Source organism: Sarcophilus harrisii, chromosome 2 (genome assembly GCF_902635505.1).
Source record: "Sarcophilus harrisii chromosome 2, mSarHar1.11, whole genome shotgun sequence".
NCBI classification, from domain to species: domain Eukaryota; kingdom Metazoa; phylum Chordata; class Mammalia; order Dasyuromorphia; family Dasyuridae; genus Sarcophilus; species Sarcophilus harrisii.
Window position 1 is genome coordinate 335,955,204 of NC_045427.1, and position 23,692 is coordinate 335,978,895.

General features: G+C 31.9%; 1 protein-coding gene across 3 annotated transcripts in view; it reads left to right on the top strand.

Annotated features, from left to right (window-relative positions):
* Positions 1-23,692, top strand: part of ATL1 (atlastin GTPase 1) — a 103,363-nt gene that overhangs the window by 68,265 nt on the left and 11,406 nt on the right. For all 3 annotated transcript variants that reach the window (XM_031952922.1, XM_031952920.1, XM_023503230.2), the window contains 6 exons: positions 4,093-4,185; positions 9,810-9,948; positions 13,800-13,927; positions 17,511-17,567; positions 17,791-17,862; positions 18,455-18,886. In XM_031952922.1, the coding sequence (XP_031808782.1) occupies positions 4,093-4,185; positions 9,810-9,948; positions 13,800-13,927; positions 17,511-17,567; positions 17,791-17,862; positions 18,455-18,886 (921 nt within the window). The remainder of the gene's footprint in view (positions 1-4,092; positions 4,186-9,809; positions 9,949-13,799; positions 13,928-17,510; positions 17,568-17,790; positions 17,863-18,454; positions 18,887-23,692) is intronic.

Genomic DNA, 23,692 nt, shown 5'->3' on the forward strand with positions numbered 1-23,692 from the left:
AAATGTACAATTCTTAGGGCATTTTTTCTAGGCTTTTATTCACAGTAGGAAGTGAGCAGTGCAGTTCTTAAAAAGTTGCTCAGATAGCCAAGGGGCTGCCGAATCTCACCACTGTTTCCAATAAGAAAATAACCCTATAGTTTCCTGTGTTGAGGGTTTTGACTATAGTTCCCATTGAATCTGCACCTGCTGATTCATCACTTGTCTGTCATCATAGGGCTTTGAAATAAATAAAAATGATAAAATGGTATGGGTGATTTCTTTTGATTTGCACATAAATCGGAGTTAAGTGAAGCAGAGTTGTGTGAAGTCATCATCTTTGCTCTCTTCCAGGGTAATCAAAGTCTAGTGGTAAGACAAAATCAAGATGACTGGTTCATGAACAGTGGATGACATGTCTAACCAAGCTCTAAGTGCTCCACAATACCTGCTTTAGGAGCCTTCATGGTTATTTGGAGCAAATGGTTCATCCCTTTCTCTCACTGAAAGGTTTGAAAGCCTTGGTTTATTGGGTGTGATCCCTGCACATGTTATAGCTCCTTGGAACTATATGTTAAAGTTGGGTGATTCAGATGGACATCAGAGGTGGAAAGTAACCCTGAAAAAGACACAGCAGCCCTCATAAATGAAGTACTAGTCTTCCCTAAAGACACTCTGCAGAAATTAAATATAAGCCAGTACCTGACATGATATACAAGATAAGCTCCAAATATATGATTTAGATTTAAAAGGTTATATCATAAACAAAGGTTCAAAAGAAATTACGTTTTAGGTCTATGGACATAAATTTTAACCAAATAAGATAATAACAATTAAAATGGATAGTTTTGATTATGTAAAATTTTTTGTACCAAGAAAAGTTTCCATCTCTAAGATAGGTAAAGAACTGACTTAAAATTTCTAGAGAAAGAGCCATTTCCCAAATGATAAGGAAGGGCAAAAACATTTATTAAGCATCTAATATATGCCAGGCACTGTGCTAAGCATTTTACAAATATTATTTCATTTGATACTCTAACAAACTCTGGGAAGTAGGCATTATTATTATTATCCCTGCTTTACAGTTGAGGAAACTGGAGAGAGATTAAGTAAATTGCTCAGGGTAAACCCAAAGAATAAGTTTCAAGGGGTCATATCTGAACTCAGATTTTTTTGATTCCAGACTTAGCACTTTATTTGGTGCACTATTTAGCTTCCTTTAATAAATGGTCAAAATATATGAGCAGGCACTTTTTACTGAAGAAATGTGATATATCAATAGCCATATAAAGAAGTGCTTTAAGTCACTAATAATCAGAGAAAGAAAATTAAAGCAATTTACATTGTTCAGATTGGCAAAGATAAAAATCAAGAAAAATGCTAGTCAAGTTGTGAATTGGTCTTGTCATTGAGAAAAGTAATTTGAAACTGCCCCATTAGTCCCATTTCAAAGCTTCAAAATTATCTAAGAAAAGACACTCATGCATAAAAAACATTTTCAACAGCTCTCTACGTTATAGTAAAATCCCAGAAACTGAGGGGATACCCATTAATTATAGAATGAATAAACAAATTACAGTATATGAATACAATATCTTATTAATGTTCTATACGAAATTCTGAGATGGCTGCAGAGAAACCTGAAAAGATTTGTATGAACTTATAGAGAATGATGGAAAATAATTCATACAATAACAGCAACATTGTAAAGACAAATAATTAAGAGATCTAGGAATAGATTTCCTATCCCACCCCCCAATATAGAAGAGAACAAAAGAAATATCAGAAGGAATCTCAATCAAACAGATCATTTTGAAGTTCCATGAAGGATTTAATCTATACAAAAAGCACACTTTATATAGTTTCTTGATAAGTGTTTTCCTTTACTTCTATAGATTATATGGACAAGTTTGTTTTATTTGCTGGTTATTATGTTGTAATTATTATTATTATAAAAAAAAGGAAAAAAAGAAATTGGACACAATAAGATTTGATATTTTAAGTGAAATGGATGAATTTTTTTTAAATATATAAAATACTCCAGATTAACAGAACATATGTTACAAATCTTTTCCTTTTTTCTTCAGCTTGTAATACTCTTAACATTTTTATCTTTTAATGACTTTGAGGTGACTTTGCTAGTTTGTTTTTGTTTGGGGGGGCAGACCTTTTTCACCCTTTAAGTAGTATATTGTTTTTCCAATTGTATTTAAAGACTATTTTAATATCTTGTTATAAAATTTTGAGTTCCAAATTTTTTCCCGTCTTTATTCCTATAATGCTAAGCAAGTTGACATAGGTTATATATGTGTAAACATGCAAAGCATATTTCCATATTAGTCATGGTATATAAAAAGAAGCAGAATAAAAGGAGGAAAACAATGAAGAAAATAATGAAAGTGAAAATAGAATGCTTCAATCTGCCTTCAGCCTTCATTAGTTCTTTCTCTGGATATGGATAGCATTTTCCATCATAAGTCTTTTGGAATTGTTTTAGATTATTGTATTGCTGAGAAGAGCTAAGTCCATCATAGTTGATCACAGTCACTGATGCATAGTCTTGTTACCATGTACATTGTTCTTCTGGTTCTGGTCACTTCACTTTGTATCAATTCATGTAAGTCTTTCCAGGTTTTTCTGAAATCATCCTACTCATCGTTTCTTATAGCATAATACTATTACAACTTGTTCAGCCATTCCCCAATTAATGGACATCAGCTCAATTTCCAATTCCTTTCACTACAAAAAGAGCTGCTATAAATATTTTTGTACATGCAAACCTTTTTCTCTTTTTTATAATCTCTTTGGGATACAGACCTAGTAGTAGTATTGCTGAATCAAAGGGTATGCCCAGTTTGAGTGTCAGGCCTTCTTTGGAATGATATTACCTTCCATTGCATCTCTCTGCTTTTTAAGACAATATTCCTCATAACAATCAATGATTCTTCATTAAATTTTACACATTGGCTTGTGGCTTAAATAAAATGTTTGCTTATGTGCTTTCTGGCATCTTTTAAAAATCAATTTACTTTGATTTAGCATGCTTATAATTAGTATTATTTCTGGCATCAGTTTCCTATTTTTTATTTTCAAGTACTTACATAGTTAATTCTAAATTAAATTTTAATTGTACATAATATTTTTCTTACATCTTTTCTTTCCTATTTATTATCACATTTGTCATAAGTCGTTTTCTGTCTGTTAAATATTGTAGTTAGCCCTATTTTTTGCAATGTCATTTGGTGTTGGCCATGCCAACTTCGTAGCAATTCTTTTTTTTTTTTTAAAGAAAATTTTTCTGAGAGAGAGATATAAGACCTCAGTATTTATAAGTCCTTGTGGAGAAAAATACTATCCATATCCAGAGAAAGAGCTGATTGTGTCTGAAAACAAACTGAAGTATATTCTTTCTTTCTTTTTTCTTTTACTTTTTTTTCTTGATTTTTTTCAAGGGGGAGGATTTATTTTTTCTTTCACAAAATGACTTTTATGGAAATATTTTGTATAACTTCACATGTGCTTTCTTAATGGGTATTAGGAGGGGGATACAAGAAAGAATTTGGGACTTGAAGTTTTAAAAACAAATTTTAAAACATTGTTTTAAAATGTAACTGGGGAAAATGAAAATTTAATATTTAATATATGGTCTTCAAGTCATTAGGATAATATTACTCAAAGACTGCCTTTCTTTTTCAGTAAGGTCACTTTGTTCTAAGAAATGCTTTGTGCAAAACCCAATCAAAGCTATTTGAATCGATCTATGAGAAAACTACCTTATTCAGATGAAGTTTCCTTCCTTGTATTCAGTTATCATTTTATTTGTGTGCAATTTATTGTTATCTGAATTTGGGATTTCTTATTTTCTTCTTAATTACTTGGTTCTGCCTTATTAAATGGACATATAAAGTGGGATTAAGAGTTTGTCCCTTATTTTGTTTGTTTGATTTTCTTTGTCTATTAAGTTTTTTATAATTTTTTTAAAATTCCATGCTTAAAACAAATTCAAAGACAATGCTACTGACATGCCTTTCAAATCAAATGAAAAAGGAAAAGGAAAAAATTAAAGTTTTTTTTTTATTAATTTAACTCTCTTCTTTTTTTGTCTTATTTCAGTCCTTAATATTCCTTGTCCGAGACTGGAGTTTCCCATATGAATTTTCCTATGGAGCTGATGGTGGTGCCAAATTTTTGGAAAAACGACTTAAGGTTTGTATATTCCTATTTTCATCAAACTTTATCAATGATTGTTAAGTTAACATTATAATTTTGATATGGTCCTTTATTTAAAACCTCATATATGCATACTCATATACACATAGACACAGACACACACACTAACACATAGTAGTTGATTTTTTTTTTCAAAATACTTCATGTTCTTATATATTTCTTTTCAGGACTAATTTACAGTCAGTGTTTAGTAATTTTTTTTTTAATTTTGTTATAGATATTCCATTTAGCCTCTTTCATTTCCTTAGACATAGAATCCATTTATATTTTACTTTGAGTACTCTTACATACTCAAATGAATCTGTAATTTCATGAATTTAGATGTACCCTCCAACAATGCAGATCAACACCCATTTATGACCATCTATGACTGTTCTTTGTAAATCTTTTTCATATCTTTCCATAAGTTTGCTACAGGAAAGTATATTCAATGTATTCTAGGTTTTTCTTACCTTCTCTTGATATTTTGAAGTTACTAGGAGAGCAAGTAGATTGTCCAATTGTTGATCATTTCTACATAACCAGTCCATATCCCTTTTTAATTATAAATTTTGTTGATATATGTATAATCTTTTACTCCAATTTTCTTTGTAGTTCCTCATTTATTTTATATTTCAGCCTGCTTATATCCATTATCCATTGCTCCATGAGTAATATTCATTTTCAGTACTTAATAATAAAAATAGCTAGCATGTATGTAATTCATACTGTGTGCCAGGAACTGTACTAAGAACTTTTCAACTATTATCTTATTTGATCTTAACAACCTTGGGAGGTAGATACTATTATAACCCCCACTTTACAGTTGAAGAAACTGAGGCAAATAGAGATTTAGGTGACTTGCCCAAGTCACACAATGTCTGAGGCCAGATTTGAACTCAAGTCTTCCTGGCTCCACATTAAGTGCTATATTCATTGTGCCACTTAGATGCTTAACATCTTAATTGAAATAACAATCAGAGAATAATACTATAAAAATGTCTTTGTTATGGAAATGCTGCATAAAATACAAAACAACTTTTAAAAGCTTTGGCTTCCCCTTTTTATATACATCACTACCCTCAACCTATTTTCCCTCTCTCCAGAAATCCTCCTATATAACAAGTATTTATAATCAAGAAAAACAAATCAAAATACTGGACATATCTAAGAAGGCTTTCTAATTCTGGACCATCTTGTCTCCAAGAGCTGTAAAAAACATTTCATCATTAGTTTCTTGGAGTTAAAGATGTGAGAACTTTTAACGGATTTACTTTATATCATTTATTGTTCTCTTGGTTATACTAACTTCATTCTATATAATTCTTTCAGTTTATATAATTCTTTCTATAATTCTCTGAATCTGTCATTCATTTTTTATTGAGAATAAAATTTATTATAGTTATATATCAAAATTTATTCAGCCATTTCCCAATTAGTGAGCATTTGTATTGTTTCAGTTCCTTGCCGCAACAAAAAGTGATGTGTGTGTGTATTTTTTTTTTTTTTTTTGCTTAGGCAATTGGGGTTAAGTGACTTACCAAGGGTCATACAGCTAAGAAGTGTTAAGTATCTGAAACCAGATTTGAACTCAGGTCCTCCTGACTTCAGGGCTGGTGCTCTATCTACTGCGCCATCTAGCTGCCCCCAAAAGTGATATAAATATTCTTGGATTACTTTTATTACACCCCTGAATTCCTTAGGGTACATGACTACTAGTAGAAGGATTTTAGCTGGGAAAAGAAGGAAACCAGGAAAACTAGGAGACGGGGATGAAGAAGGAGAAAATTCCAGGTATAGAAGATAGTTTTTGAAAAAGTCAGGAGATAGAGAAGCTTGTGTGAGAAAAAGCAGAAGTCAATGTTACTGGATCACAGAATATATGATGTTACTATAAAATGAGAGTGGAAAAGTAAAAAGGGACAAATTTATGAAGAGATTTAAAAGTCAAATAAAGGAGCCACTGAAGTTTATTGAATAGAGGAATAACAAGATCATACCTAAGATTTAGGAAGATGAATTTGACAGTTGAGTGGAGATTTAAAATTTAATTACTTTGGATCACTAAAGTTCTAATAGTGGATTTTCTGGTTACAAATTGTTTTCCAGAGTAATTGAATCAATTCACAAGTCTACCAACAGTGCACTAGTGTACCTATTCTCCTATAATCAATCAATAAATATTTATTAAGTGTTTACTACATACCAGGTACTGTATTAAGGGCTAGGGAAACAAAAAAGAGGCAAAAGACAGCCCCTGCCCTTAAGAAGTTTTCTAATGGGGGAGAAAAACATGCAAACAAATATATATAAAACAAGCTATAAACAGAATAAATGTGACATTCCAGAGGGCAAAGGATCTAAGATTATAATCAAGCATTACCTCCCAGCAAAACTGAATATTTTAGGGGAGAAAAATTAATATTCAATGAACTGGAGGACTTTCTAGAATTCCTGATTAAAAAAAAAAAAACAGCTGAATAGAAAATTTGACTTTCAAATACAAGACTCAACAGAAGCATAAAAATGTAAACAAGGAAAAGCAAACTGATACTTAAGCCAAGAAAAGTAAAAAGAGAGAAAGAAAATTGTAGATTAATTTCATTAATGAATATGGATGCAAAAATTCTAAATAAAATATTAGATAAAATATTATAATATATTGCAAATATTATATATTATGGCCAAGCACTATTAACATATTATGTCCATACTAAAAGTTAAAAAAAAACATGATTATATTAATAAATGCAAAGGAAGCTTTTTTTTTTGGTAAAGAACTTATTTCAGTAAAAAAAAAATTGAAAATTATAGGTACAACATATTTTTTCTTAAGTTGATTAAAAAACGTCTCTAAAATTTCCAATTATTTAAATCTGATTTTATTTGTATAAAAAGTTTTTTTATAATTATAATTTATACATTTATAACTTATTTATAATTTATAATATACTTCCTGGGTTTGTTTTGGCAGGTCTATTCCAAGATGTTTAATACTGTGTAGAATTATTTAAATAAGATATATCAATTATTTTGGGGGTTTTGTTGGTGATAAAAAAAAATGGTAATGATTTATGTGGATTTACTTTGTATCTTGCTACTTTGCTAAAATTATTGTTTTAACTAACTTTAATATCCAAATCCAATATCCATATATATTATCATATCATCTGCAAAATAAGATAGTTTTATTACCTCTTTCCTTATTCTGATTCCTTCTATTTCTTTTTTTTCTTTTATTGCAATTACTAGCATTCACAATAGAACAATAATATTGATGATAGTGGACATCCTTGTTGAATTAATAAATTCAATAATCTAGAAGCTTAGCCCCATTACAAATAATGGTTGGTAGATCCAAATATCTTTTTATTATACTATTATTCCATAAATTAATATTTTTAATTAAAAAAATAAAAATGTCAACAGATAAGAGAAATCATAAGGGACTCAATAAGATTAAACTGTTTCCATTCCTACATGATACTTGTAAGATAATGCTGGTGAAACTGAGGCAAGATAGAGATTAGAGAGTTTTTAATATTTTATTTGGATTTCTGAGAGGGAGAGATTGTGCTGGGGGCATGATGCCTCCAGGGCAGATGTCCAAAGCATCCATCAGCAATGTGAGTTCTCAGTGACATATTTATAGCTCTTAGCTCAGGTGGTTAAACAAAGGCAGGGGGTGGAGTCCAAACTCTGGTGACTGGGAATCTCCAGACAGGGGCCATCAATGCAGATCTGACAGGTTGCGGGGTAGAACCATAAATTCTTACAAACTGGGAGTTAAGGAGGTATCCAGCTTAGAGCCAGGAAGTCTGAAACTTAGAGTTATAAACAACGCCAAATAGGTATCTGAAATAGGACATCTGGAGTCTTATCTTCTGGAATGTCAGATCTCCACAGCCCTAATTATCTCAGTTCTAATGGGCAGAAAAGGAGTTGCAACCAGGGAAACTGAGGCAAAACAATTAAGGGAAACCAAAATTAGAAGGGAAGCAGAAAGATGAGAAAAAATTTTTTACAGACAATAATAAAGACCTTGTATCTAAAATATATAGATAACTGATTCAAATTTATAAGAATATAAGTCATTCCTCAGCTGATAAATGGTCAAAGGATATGAACAATTTTCAAATGAAGAAATTAAAGCCATTTCAAATCATAAGAAAAAATTATCTAAATCATCATTGTTTAGAGAAATACAAATTAAGACAATTCTGAGGTACTAACTCACATCTCTCAGATTGATTAAAATGACAGGAAAAGATAATGATGAATGTTGGAGGGAATGGGGAAACTGGGACACTAATATATTGTTGGTACATTCAGCCATTCTGGAGAGCAATGTGGATCTATGCCCAAAGGTCTGTCAAACTATGTATATACCCTTTGATTCAGTACTCACCACTGAATCTTCATCACAAAGATAAAAAAGGGGAAAGAACCCATCCATGCAAAAATGTTTATAGCAGCTCTTTTTGTAGTGGCAAGGAACCAGAAACTGAAAAGATAATGGAATATTATTGTTCTGTAAGAAATGATGAAGAGACTGATTTCAGAAAAGCTTGGAAAGATTTACATGAACTAATACTGAGTGAAGTGAGCAGAGCCAGAAAAATATTGTACACAGTAACAAGATTATGTGATGATCAACTGTGATGGACTTGATTGTTCTCAACAATGCAGTTATCCAAGGCAACTCCAGAGAGAGAACTGTGGAGACTAATTATGGATCAAAGCATAGTATTTTAATTTTTTGTGATTGTTTATTTGTTTTCTTTCTCATGGTTTTTTTCACCCTTTTGGTCTGATTTTTCTTGCACACCATGACAAATATGGAAATATGTTTAAAAGGATTACACTTATTTAATCTATTGCTCACTATCTTGGGCAGGGGGAGTCAGGTAAGGGAAGAAAGGAAAAAAAATTAGAACACAAAGTTTTACAAAAATGAATGTTGAAAACTATGTATATATTTGAAAAAATAAAATACTATTGAAAAATAAAAATAAATAAAATGAAATTACTGCAGATAAAATATTTGGGAGTCTACCTGCTAGGACTAACTCAAGGATCATATGAACACAACTCCAAAATGCTTTTCACACAAATTAACAGATATAAACAACTGAAGAAATATTAATTATTAATCTATAGGCTGGGCCAATACAATAAAATTTATAATTCTACCTAAAATTACCAGATTAGTGCCATAGCAATCAGACTACCAAGTTCCAGATGCAAGATATCACCAAATTCTTATTACCAATTCTCTCCCATAGTTGATTGTAACAATTAAAGACACAGTGGTATATAATTATGATGGAATACTATTATGCTATAAGAAATGACAATCAGCATAGTTTTAGAAAACTTGGGAAGACTTATATGAACTGATACAAAAGGCACAGTTAAATGCAATGGATGTGCCAGCCCCAACTAAAATTGGTTCATAAAGAGTCAAATCTAAATTTTCATCGTATCAGGATTTGAGTTTTTGTTTTGTTGATTGTCTTGAATTCAAAAAGTGATGCAGAAATTGTTAATAACGTAGATTAAATTTTAAATTGTGTTCTACATTTTCACCCTCAGTTAAATATCAAAATGGTTTATTTCAGGTCTCAGGGAACCAGCATGAAGAACTGCAGAATGTACGAAAACATATCCATTCCTGTTTCACCAATATATCTTGTTTTCTACTACCTCATCCTGGCCTAAAAGTTGCCACCAATCCAAATTTTAATGGAAAACTCAAAGGTCTGTAGTAATATAAACATGTTTATAGATTAAATTATAATTTCTACCTATAAGGCAACCTTCTTAGTTTTATTGCTACTTATTTTCACTGCAGTTGAGTTCCTTCAAAGGTAAGTAGACTGTAAAGTAAGAGACTGGAGAATATCAGTAAATCTGTGACCCATTGCTAGAGTCTTTATTTATGCAAATCTGCAACCAAGTTTTATTGAAGTTGTATGGTCACCAGAGATACAAGACTGAATGATATTCTACTTACAATTAATTAATAATCTTTGTTTTGCATCCAAACTCATTTGAGAAAAAATGTTTAATATGGTGGTTCATTTTCATCAAAAAGAGAAACTTGATACTTGTCAAGGAAATGTTACATAAATTGGCTAATTGTTGATGCACACAGAAAAACATTCTGTAACTAATGTAAACTTCTTCAAACAAATACCAAAAAGCCAAATTATTGAAAACAGTACAGGAAGATTTTTCTTGGGTAACATCTCTAAATGAACTATTCTTTGATAGAGGCATTATAATGTAATGTTCTAAATTTAAGATTCATAAATCTCCAAAAAAAAACATAATTTACTGTACTATACTAGATTGGTTACTATATCCTAGTAACCAGGTATAACATCTGTTTATGTTGTAATTGAAAGTGTAAAATAGTAATAATAATAATAACTAATATTACATAGTACTTACTACATAGGTATGAGGTACTATGACAAGCACTCCATATTATCTTACATTATCTTCATAACAACCCTGGGAGTGCTATTATTATCCCCATTTTGCACAAGAGAAAACAGGCAAACAGATTGCTTTGCCATAGTCACATAGATAGTAATGCTCTAGCTACTTTTCACTAAAAAGAACTTTTTCTTAATTTTTTTCCTTGGAAATCTAGAAATCAAACTAAACCACTCTATTCACATATTTGTTTTCTTATTGCTATGGTCTATTTGCATTGTACTACATGGAATTCTTCTGAAACAATGAGCATTTTGGAACAATTATTCTAAAATAATTTCTAGAAACACTTTAAAAATCATTCAAAAGACCTTGAAGCAACTAGAAGATATGATTATTATTTTTACTCTAAATTCAAGGATCTTTTTTCTCATACTGACTTTGCTTGAGCCCAATTCATATTCCACTTTGAGACTTCACATGTAAGCATTTTGCCATTGCCATTCTGGGTTTCTGTTTTCTTCTCTCTTACCATTGCAGCTTTCTATGATAGGGCTCTTCTTGCTTTTTTGATTATTCTTTAAAGTTGAACTTCGCTCCTGAAGCACAGGGGAGACTGTCTCAAGCTTATTTTCCTAAGGAATAGGGCTTTCTTCCATAGGGTGGAAGACATTACTGGTTTTCCCACTAGACTAGGTTGGCTTGGCCTACTCCTACTTCTTGCCCTGGGATGTGGTGGCTCACAATTTACCTTCTGCACTTAGATTGGAGATTACTAACCTGCTAAGCCACTAGCTTGCTGAGTAAGGACAAGAGACTTCTGCTGCTGGAGGCTTCCCATTAGATTATCCACAGAGTCTATGCTAGGCTATGCTCCCTTTTTATCCAAGTAACACAGATCTTTCCTGAAGTCTTGAAGTCCTTACAAAATATCTTAAGCTGGAAAATTGTTTCATTCTTAATTTTTGTGGGTTCTGTCACTCCAGAAACTATTTAGAGGCTTGATTTAACATTTTTTCAGAGGGAAACTAGAGAGAGCTCAGGCAACTCCTAGACTTCTCTCCACCATCTTTCTCATACTAACTTTGATAGACATCAGGATTCTTTGTTACCAGTATCATCCCTCTATAAGTACAACTTCCAGGTATCACTGGAACAAAAGTAACCAAAATCTCACTTTATTCTAAAGGCATTAGTTGGTCCTAAGACAATAAACATCCCTCTACTGCCCATTTTTCACTCTTCCATATTATTAAAGTTTTGAATGAAGACCCTAAGGCTATAAAATGATGAACTAAGGAATAAGCATGTCCCCATGGCCCAGATGAGTCCTTTCCTCTTCTGTCTTAAAGAGTTTAAAAATAAAGGTTATTAATGAAAATCATGTATAGCTTTTAAGCTCACTGGAAAAGAATTAAACTCTGGACACTAAGATTTAGTTCCCCTAAATGCTGGATATCCTATTCCTGGAATGAAATAATTATATAGATATGAAATACAAACATTTATAATTGATCATAAATATTTATAGGAAGCAAAATACAAAGAAAGCAAAATAAAAAATGATTTAAATAGAGTGCACTGAAATCATATGGAGACTTCTGTTAACAAATAAATACAGGGACAGAACTGGGAAGAGTAAAAACATTTCAAAGCTCTCCTCAGTTTTTAGTTTTTAAAGTGGTGATTGGAACTGACATCTTCAATCCAAGCCCCTTGTTTCAGTTAGCTGTTTCAGGTTTTTCATGCTCTGACAAGCTTTTCAAAGTCTCTGCCATTGTCCTCCTTTAGTCACTAACAGGCAGGCTGTGTGCTCTTAAACTCACATCCCTTGCGCTGGGATCTCTGGGTCAAAGGGTATAAGTATTTTAAATGATGACTTTACATATGAGAGAAAAAAAACAGTTGTTGGGAACATTTTTATATTAATTGAAAAGATCCTGTTATTTTAACTAGCAACTATGAAATGCAAAAACTCTAATGTAAGAATAGATACGCTGATACTGAGCATTTATGTAATAACTTCAGTATGTTTGTATTAAAATCTTTTTAAACAGGGAGCTTTCAGAACTAAAATGTCTATTTCTGCAGTGTAATTTAATTGATCAAAAAGTAGGGATAATTAAATTATTTTTGTAGGATTTCCTTTAGTTTTAAAGAGATTTTAACATTGTAATGTGTAAAAATATTAACTAGAATCATTATTCATGCCTTTCATGAATTAAAAAAAAGTAGTTACAACAGAATAGGCTAGTGAATAGGTCTTTAATGATGACCTTGTGAATTTACATCATTTTAACATGATAGTTTCATAAACTGATGAACAGAAAGTCTTCAAGACAAGAATATAAAGGAAAAGAGAAAATTACTTTCAGTTGGGATGTTAGCTTTCTCATAAAGTATACTTACTTATATGCTTATTCACTATTAAATATTTAAGAGAATGATGAATATGAATGAGAAGACTACATTAAAATTTTAAAACATACATTTACTTAACACAAGAAAAGTTAATAAATTTTAATTTACTAATATAAAAGTTAATTTTTTTAGAAAGCTTTCTATAGAAAACTAATCAATTTGGTGATATAGCATATACACATTGATATTGCTAATGAAATAGTATCATTTCAAGAAGAAGTCATTGAATTCCAAAATAGTATTGTGATACTAATACTGATAATATGGATGCACATAATCCACAAAATAATTTTAAAATAGAATTTGTTTTCGTACAAATGGACAATAATGTATTTCTAGAATATGTGAGCTAAAGGTAATTGTATAATAAGTATGGCAAGCAGATGTGAATATATAATTGGAATGGAAACAAGAGACAAAGCTGTGAAAAATTCAGATCCTAGACTGAGGAAGCTGATAATTCTTTAGTAAATCTGGAAAGAATTTCATGTAGGAGCTGGGATTTCAGTTCAATGAATATTTTTTAGTCACTTACCAATACAAGGAGATTTTGAAGATATAAAGACAAACATCACTGCCCTTGAGGAAAGGCAGTTTATTAGAATTATTTAACTTATTCCATTAGAGTTGCTTTACTTGAGGGAAAACAATTGAGAGTAAAAATTAAGTGGTAACAATGCTATTTTAGAGAGCATAAATCTGCATGGAATTTGTTTAAATAATTATGAATTTGCTTTTGCTTGTAGAAATAGATGATGAATTCATTAAGAACCTGAAAATTTTGATCCCTTGGCTACTTAGTCCTGAGAAGCTAGATGTTAAAGAAATCAATGGAAATAAAATCACCTGCCGAGGTCTAGTGGAATACTTCAAGGTAATTGTTCTTCAGTTCCAAAGAATTTGCATTTTCATACATTTGATGTGTTGATAAGTTTTCTTGATAATGTGAAGAATCAAGAGTTGTGTTGTAGAGATTTAAGAAAGAATTTGGGAGAGTGCGGCAGAGTTGTGGAGATTAAGAAAAAATTGGGGAGAGTGAGATAGAGTTAAGGAAAAAGGAAAAAGACTCCCAAAGAAAGTCTTATTTGTGAAATTAATTTTTTTAGAAACATTCCTAGTGTTGTTTTTTTATTCTTTTTTATTAAAGGAAATTTATAAATAATTTTTTAATTTATAAATATAAAAGAAAAATATTTATTACGTATTTATTATTTCTGCTCCTTCTCCTTTAGTTTTCATTTATGGAACTGAAAGATAAATATAGACCAATTTTCATCTTTCACATTTTTCTGAATTTATCCCAAGTTCAGTCTCTGGTCTTCACATATCTCAATCTCTCCAAAATCAGTTTCCCAAATTTGCCTCTCCTTATTTAGTTCAAGTTCTTCTTTCTTACTACTACTACTTTTTATACAGAAACCAGAAGTAGGACTTCATTCAAATCTCTGTTCTGCTACTAATTAGTTGAGTGATCTTGGACAAGGTACTTTATCTCTCTCTGGGTCTGATTATTTTCATTTGAAAAATGAAGGGATTGGCTTATTTAATAAAATTAATTTAAAAAGAGTTAATTGGGTCCTTAGCAATCACTCAGTTGAACCCCTCATTTTAAAAATCAGGAAATTGAGACAAAAAAGAAGTCACTTGCTCAGGGTCACAGTAGAATTGGGATTCAATCTCAGATCCTCTAATTCCAAATCCATTGTTCTTTCTAATACACAATCTTCTAGTTTTAGATCCCGTGATCCTCATTCACTAAATCACATATTGGATCCTCCTCTTTTTCTCTCCCTCCCCCCTCAAACTACAACAAGGAGGTGTTTATACTATCAATTCTTACAGGAAAAAAAAAAAAAAAGCATTCCAATGGTTTTTGCCCAGAAGGGGATAACTGATGTGAAATGAAGGAAAAGATTTACTCTGATCTATTAAGAATAGAATGACTAGTAGATGAAATAGAAATATATTAAACAACTCTCAGACATTGTATATTATGTCATAGATGTTTCTTTAAACTTGCAGGGAGAGAGATGAAAGAGCGTAGTCGATGTGTGATTTCACTGATGTAAAGAATTCCTCTATCAATGCACATCTGCAATTGTCTTGAAACAGAAAGTTCCTGTAGCATTAAGTGATTTGTCCAGGTTCACACAACTAATATGTTTCAGAAAACATTTGATTGAATCCTGATTCAATCTAGATCTTTTGGGCTCTGAGGTCAATTTTCTATTCAATGGCATGCTGCTTATTATATGCTTAAACTTTTTTTTTTCAATAAAGGATCTATATTAGATCATTTTTCATCACTCATAGTAATGTTGTTCAATCATTCAGTCCTATCTGACTGTGCATGACCAACTGTCCATGAGGTTTTCTTAGCAAAGATACTGGAGTAGTTTGTCATTTCCTCCTCCAGTTTTTTGCTGGCAGGAATAAAGCAACTTGCTTAGGATCATATAGCTAATAAGTGCTTGAGTTCAAATTTAAACTCTGGTCTTTCTGACTCCAGGTCCAGTACTGTATTCACTTCACCACCACAGAGTAGAAAACAGTCTAAAATGATAAAAACAAGAAATTAAACTAGTAAGGAGATTCTTTGCCAAAGTCCTAATATATTTTTATCCAAAGCTCCACAGTTGGACCACAAAATCATTCCACTCACAATGGTTGTGAATGTGTGGAGATTAACTTAAACCTTCCCATTTCCACTACTATCTATCTACAAGGTAGCTAAGAGGCTCAGTGAACAGAGCACCTGCCTTGAAGTCATCTTTCTGAATTCAAATCTGAGTTCAGACAGTTACTCGCTGTGTGACTCTGGGCAAGTCACAAATCTGTTCCATCTGTAAAGATGTAGCTAGAGAAGAAAATGATAGTGTCTTTGTTATACAATATCTTTTCCAAGAAAACCCCAAGTAGGGTCATGGTCAAACATAACTAGCTAACTACTAAACTTGGCCTACAACAAACAACACAATGATTGGGAAGAGTGGGCAAATACAAAATACTCTATTAGAAAGGTATACATTTAGGAGCAAGGCAGCTCATGAGTCACTTTGATGCAAGATGGGCTAACTGATGCCACATTTCCACTTGATATGTTATTTCCCTGAATTCCCTGGGCTTAGCCCTCATGGAGAACTGTATTCTCCACCACTTCCAACTTCCATCTCAACTATAATTCTAGACTGAAGCAAAAATAACCTTGATTCTTATTAAGGGTGTCATCTTTGAAACATGTTACTCCCCAACCAGGTTGAAGAACAGGGGTCATCTGGCCAAACTTAGCCTTTGGCTTAGTCCTTTAGTAAGAATATTAATTCTAATTTGTGGGGATTATCCAATATATTTCCCAAATATTTATCTCTGGAAGTCTAGGCCAAAAGCCAAATACAAGTCATTTGCATAATAATCACAGCTCTCAGGTTTTTATAAGCTAGAATTCTCTTCTTTCCCCCTCTTCCTTTCAGTCTAGAATTACAACTAAATTATTAATACCAATTCCTTTAGCAAGACACAATCAATTATTTTGCTTACTTAGATAAAGGCAAAAATAGCATGCTTTATCAAACAGTCAAGAATCCAAAAAGATCTTGAAGAGCTAAAATGTCAGGACAAATTTAATAAGATGTAATTTAATATGGATATATGTAAAGTCTTGTACATTACTTCAAAAATAATTTCACAAGTACAAAATGGGATAGTCATGGTTAGTCATTTGTATGAAAAATACTACAAACTCAGTTTTGTGATATGACAAACAAAAATCCTCAAGTCATCTTGCACTGCACAAAAAAAGGAGCATAGCTTACAGGAATAAGGTGATAGTCCCTCTATCTCTCCATTAGTCATACTATATCAGGAGTATTTTGTCTAGTTCTAAATATCACATTTTAAGAAACTAGAAAGCATTCAAAAGAAAGGTAATCAAGTAGTAAAGGGCCTTGAGTCCAGAGCATATGAGGATCATATGAAAGAAATGGAGATGTTTATACTGGAGAGTAGAAGACTTGAGTGGGGGAAGGTAAGACATGATGACTGTCTTTAGGCATGTGAAGGACATTCACAGAGAAGAAAAATTGGCTTATTCCACTGGGTCCCTCAGGGAAGAATTAAGAGCATTGGAGTGGAAGTTGCAAAGAGGTAAATATAATAAAGGCTTGGCCTCTGATACATTATCTCATAATTAGAATACCTTAAAAATGTAGTGCTCCCTCAAAAGAGAGTGTATTCCTCCTCAGTGGCTAGTTGATATTTTGATAGGTATTTAGTAATGGACATTCTTTTGGGAGTATGAGTTAAATGAGATTACAACTAAAATCCCTTCCAGCTTTAATATTCTATGATTCTGTTCAATAAAAAAGTTGAAAAGTCCTTACAAACATAATTTATAATTGTTATAGATGAAAGTATTTCATGACATTTATTTAAATATGCATTTTTATTTCATTTCATAGGCATATATAAAGATCTATCAAGGAGAAGAATTACCCCATCCCAAATCAATGTTGCAGGTAATTATTCAGTTGCCAAATAATGCAAACTTGTTTTAAGATACTTTAAATGTTATACTAACATTCATGATTGGAATTCATTGATGCTTAATATTATGGTCAAAAATAACTAATAAAAATGTCCTATAGAAAAAAATTAAGTTTATTTTCCTGTAGGCAAGGTTCTTATCATGTAAAATATATAATGTGAAATAAATTTTACATATTTATATTTTGTCCAAAGGCCACAGCCGAGGCTAACAATTTAGCTGCTGTTGCAAATGCCAAGGATACATATAACAAAAGAATGGAAGAGGTAAGAATAAAAATGCAATGTTTTGAACATACTTTTAATACAATAAATATTTCTCTCAGGTATTCCTTCTTATCCTTGTTAGTTGATAGTCAATAAACATTTATTAAGTATCTACTATATATCTGACACTGTGCTAAGTACATTGTGCATCATCTTATTCATCTATAGTCCTCCAAGTAAGCCAGAGGAGAAAATAATCTTCCTTGGTAGAGAATCCAAGGAGCAAATTATGTACAAACATATTCATTGATCAGAGTAGATCTAGCAGCACTATTAGAAAAACAATTTTAAAATGTCTTGCCTTACTTATCCCATAATTATTTTTCAATATTTATTCTTGTGTACAACAAATTACATATTAGTTATGTGAGGCATAGAATTTAAGGTCCTTTTATTTTTAGTGGTAAGAATTTTTGATAAAATCTGATTATTAGAAGGTGTAGTTTTCATCAGATCACTTTGCCTGTGAAAAGTGAACATTATAAGCCAACCTATATATGACAGTTATCATTCATGAATAGTTATATTGGTTTCTGTACATGTTTCTGTCCTGAATTTTTTAAAAACCCCAACCCTTTTCTACCTTTTGTAGATCTGTGGGGGTGACAAACCATTTCTAGCACCCACCGACCTGCAGAACAAACACCTGGAACTCAAGGAGGACTCAATAAAGTTGTTCCGTGGGGTCAAAAAGATGGGTGGGGAGGAGTTTAGCCGCCGTTACTTGCAGCAACTGGAGAATGAAATAGATGAGCTCTACATACAATATATCAAACATAATGACAGCAAGAACATCTTCCATGCAGCACGCACTCCAGCCACATTGTTTGTGGTTATCTTTATCACCTATGTCATTGCTGGTGTGACTGGATTCATTGGTTTGGACATCATAGCCAGCCTATGCAACATGATCATGGGACTGACTCTTATCACTCTGTGTACCTGGGCATACATCCGCTATTCTGGGGAATACCGAGAATTGGGAGCAGTAATAGATCAGGTGGCTGCTGCCTTGTGGGACCAGGTAGGATTATTTAACTTATATTATTGGTTAAAAATTAGTTTTCTCATTTTAATCTCATTTGTTTCCAAAAACATTGACCATGAGCTATTCTTTTACTTGTTTATATTTCATAAAAGAGACAATGAGGAATAGTAAATAGAGAGCTAAACTTGATGTCAGGAAGATCAGTGTTCAAGGCCTGTGCCTCATTCATGGTTGTCAGGTAATCTATCATTTCCTCAGATAGCTCTTTAAGGCTACAAGTTACAAATGAGTAGATGTGGATTGGTGGAGAAAGTTTCCTACCCTAAATTGCCCATATCAATGAAATCAAAGGTCTGGTTCAATTTACAGCACTGTGAGAAGATTCAGTGAGACCGATGGATCCATTTTATAAATGAGGAAACTAAAACATAGAGAAGTAAAATCACTTACCACATATTGCTGGACTATACTACCTGAGTCTTTGTCTTATTGGTCTATTCATGACATGACAATCCCCTCTTGCCTCCTGCAGCTTTTTAGAGTAACACTGACTCCGAATTTTAGAATTAGAATTGAGCAATCAGTATATTAAAACCTCATTTTGTGATGCCTAGATAACTTAAAAGATGTATGTTACAAAACTAGTGACAGAACCAAGACTAGTACCAGAGCCTCCTGACTTTCAGAAGTACTTCTTTTAAATCACAGACCTTTATAGATGGAAGAGACTATAGAGGTTAAGTCTGGTACCATAAACACCATATTCTGGTACATGAAATCAGTTTCATATTATTGTGATATTTTCTTTGGCGGTAGGGGTGGAATAGGAGAGGGAGCAGGACATGTGATTTTGTTAGTGTAAAGATATACAACAGTTCTGTAACTAATAATCTTGGAGAAATGACAGGAGCATTGCAAGATTAAGTAATGTGATCAGGCACATTCAGCCAGTATATGTCAAAAGCAGAATTTGAATCCATGTCTTCTTGACTCAGAGGCCAGATATATATAAATTGTACAATACTAGAGCTCTGTTTTTAAACATTTACGTTATTATTAACCATATAGTGAGGCAAACAATACTTTATAGTAATGAGGGATTTGATATTCTATGCATCTTTAATTCATGTTTAATCAACTTTTTTCAGAAGCCCTTCTTAAGTTCACCATCATTTGACCAATTCATCATCTTTCTTTTAATTAAGTATTTTATGTATATATTTTAATTATGTATTCCTTAGATGATTTCCTTTACATTGTTTCTCCTTCACAATTCTTTCTTTTTAATGTGTCTGCTCAAGACACATGTTCTGAAAGACCAACTCTATGAATTCTCTTATCAAATCATAACCTGGACAATAGTTACTATTATTCATCCACATTTTTTTTCCTTTGTGGATACCAATTCATTCATTCAATATGTATTTATTAAACATTATCTATATGAAAGGCACTGTCAAGTACTAAACATTTACAGACAAAAACAAAATAGTACTTGCCTTTAAGAAGATTACTTTTTTTGAGGAAATAAGATAAACTCTTTTAGGTTCTTTAGTGTTCTGGGGTTTAACAAAATCATTATAATGCCATCTGCATATAGGAGCATTTGGAGGAGCATCTGGAAGAAAGACCTCAGCTTCTTTACAGAATCATTCTTCCATTTGGATTTGACACACATCCTCAACAGCATCAACATCTTTGGCAAGCATGTGTCCCCCAGCTATTTCTCATAAAACCACAGAATTTTAGAGCAAAAAGAGGGTCTAAGTATCCATCTAATTCAGCTCCTTTCCAAATAAGAATCCCTACTATAACATACTCAACAAATAATTATCTATTTAAAGACTTCCAGTGAAGTCCCTTTCATATTTTCATATTTTCATATTTTCATATTCAGTGAAGTGAACTCCCTACCTCCAGAGGAAGCCAATTACACTTTGGGAAAGTATAAATTTTCTAATTTTTAAGAAGCTAGCTCTTTATTACTTCCACTTTGTGCTCTTGTTTCTGTCATCTAGAGTTAAAAAAAATTAGGTCTGAAAATTCCCTATAAAAGCTTTTCGGATAAATGAAATGAAGTTTCCACAATCCCCTGAGTCTTCTCTTCTCCAAATTAAACATGCCCAGGGTTTTTTCAGTAGCTCATTATAGGACATAGGCCTTCAGGCACTTCACCGTACTCTTCTGACTCTCTTCAGCTTATTAATGTCCACATTGAAATGACATCTAGAACTGAACACAATACCTTATTTCTGGAAATCTTTCAATATGTTTCATGACATTTGCTTTTTTAGATGCTATACCATATGAATAGATGTTACAGTAAGACTAAATTCCACAGGTCTTTTTCAGGTAAACTGCTGCTTAACCATGGCTCCCCCATCTGATTTTTTTTTAATGCACAAGTAGTAGGACTTTACTATTCCCTATTAAAATTCAATTTATTAAATTCAGCTTAATATTCTAGCCATCAAGATTTTTTTGGATCTTTTCTCTTATGATCTAGTGTTAGCCATCCCTCACAGCTTGTCATCAAAAAACATAATGAATACGGTATCTATATCTTTCTCTAAGTCACTAGCAAAAAGTGTTTTAAAAAGATAATACAGATCTTTGGGGCACTTCAGTGGAGACTTCCTAACAACTTGATAATTTCTCTATCTTCTCCAAAAAAATAGGGTAAGATACTTTTTCAAATGTTTTGCTAAAACTTAAGTAAAAACATTCCCTATTAGCTTAGTAACCAGTTCAAAAAAGAAAATATGAGAAGTCTGGCATAACATATTCTTGACAAAGCCATGATGGCTTTTTAATCATTGCTTCTCTTTAAAAATGTTCCATAACTCTTCAATGAATTACTTATTCTTTGATCTTTTTATTCCTCAAATAAAACATTCCAGTCTCCTGACTCACTATATTTTTATTGGCTGTCCGCCTTACAGGACATGTTTTCCTTCCTCATCTCCAATCTCTTACTTTTCTTCAAATCCCAACTAAAATCCCTTTCTTCTCCAATTCCTCTTAATTCTAATGTCTTCTCTTTTTTGATTATTTCCAATTTATCCTTGATTGTTCAATTATACACATATGCAATTCTCCCCAGAGCCCTATTAAATTGCAAGCTCAGGGCCAGATCCTATCTTTTTGTTGTATCCCCAAAGCTTAGTGCAGTTCTTAGCACACAGTAAATGCTTAATAAATGTTTATTTACTGATTCTGAGAGTCCTTCTAGTTCTTTACCTATGATTTTAGGATACCTTTGAAGTTTCTGGAGTCTAAATACCTCTAACAACTCTTGTTTCTTACTCCTAAATCATGTTTTTTCAACATAATTTTCACTTCCCCCTTTTATTCTTCTTCTTTGAAGCTACTCAGTGACTTTCTTGATCTATTTTTAAAATATCATAGAATTTCTCTAACTATTCAACAAGTGTTACTATATAAATTGTAATTCTTTTTATGTTATTCTTGCAAATGCTTATAAACACTGTAACATGAAATTAAGTTTCATGAATTGGTTTCATGTTTTCCTTAGATCCAGTGTAAAATCAACTCCTGCAGCACTTTTTTTTAACCTCTCTAAGGAGAACCTGTGTACCATCCTTCTATTTAAAGTGTTCACTATGTGCCAAGTGTTGTGAATATAATTACAAATAAAAAATATAGCTTCTGCCTTCAAGAAGCTTATATTCTAAAATAGAAAACAACATATAAAAGAGAACTGAAAATCTGCATATGTGGGAGAGAAGGGTTTCAGTGGGATGAGAACTCCATGAAACAATGTGGAAAAAGTCTGTAGAGTCAGAATCTGAAAGGAATTGGTAGTGAGCGTATCATGGTACTTCCAAAATAAGAGGGAAATTGGGGTAGAGACAAAAAAATATTCTGGATTGTCAGGAACTGAACTAAGTTAGAAGTGCTACATTTCATTGCAAATTCCATTGGTCTTCTGTTTTTATTTATAATGAGAACACTGAGATTATTAATAAGTCAGTTCATCCAGCAGTACATATACTTTTTGGTTACTGAACAAGAATGTCACATTTATTTGATCTGGTACTAGAGTGAGTAAATATTAGGAAGAGAAAATATAGATTATTTTACACATACACACATTTTTTATTTAAATAAAAGCACAGTCTTTAAAAAATATTCTTAGGTAATTAAGAGAAAATCAAAAACTTGTACAATTTCTTCAAAAAATTTCAGACTTTTTCTATTTTTTTTAAGAGACACAGATGAAACAATTGTTTTTTCCTTTTCCTTTTGCTATAATTACCAAGTTTATATAAAGTAATTTCATGTATTTATTATGCAAGTTTAATTGGATTCACTTAACACAAAAAAAAAAAACAGCATTTTTTAGATGGTAAAAATTTTCCAAATAAATGAAAACAAGTATGTCTTCAATGAATGTCCCATACATTATCATACAAAGTCTATATAAGGAAACTATCCTCAAGAAACAACCAGTAGTAATCAGATTCTTATATTTGAATGATTTAATGGAGACTTTCACCATATGGTCAATATAAATAAAGAAATTATTCTTAAAAACTAAAAGAAAAGCAAAGAATACAGATTTCTGAAAAAGTAGCTGTCTGAAAAACAAAATGATAATTATTTTGCATTCATTGGTTGGAACAAACTAAAAAGATAAATGTCAATAAGATTTAATAATAGTTGTCTTAATGGCAACTGAAAAATAATAGGCAATCAAGTCACAATGATTTATCAAAAGATACCAGATGAATCCTTTGTGCTCAATAATTTAGACTATGGGGGCATATTCTAAAAAAACAAAACAAATCACTAAGGTTCTCCTTAGATGATATTACAAGA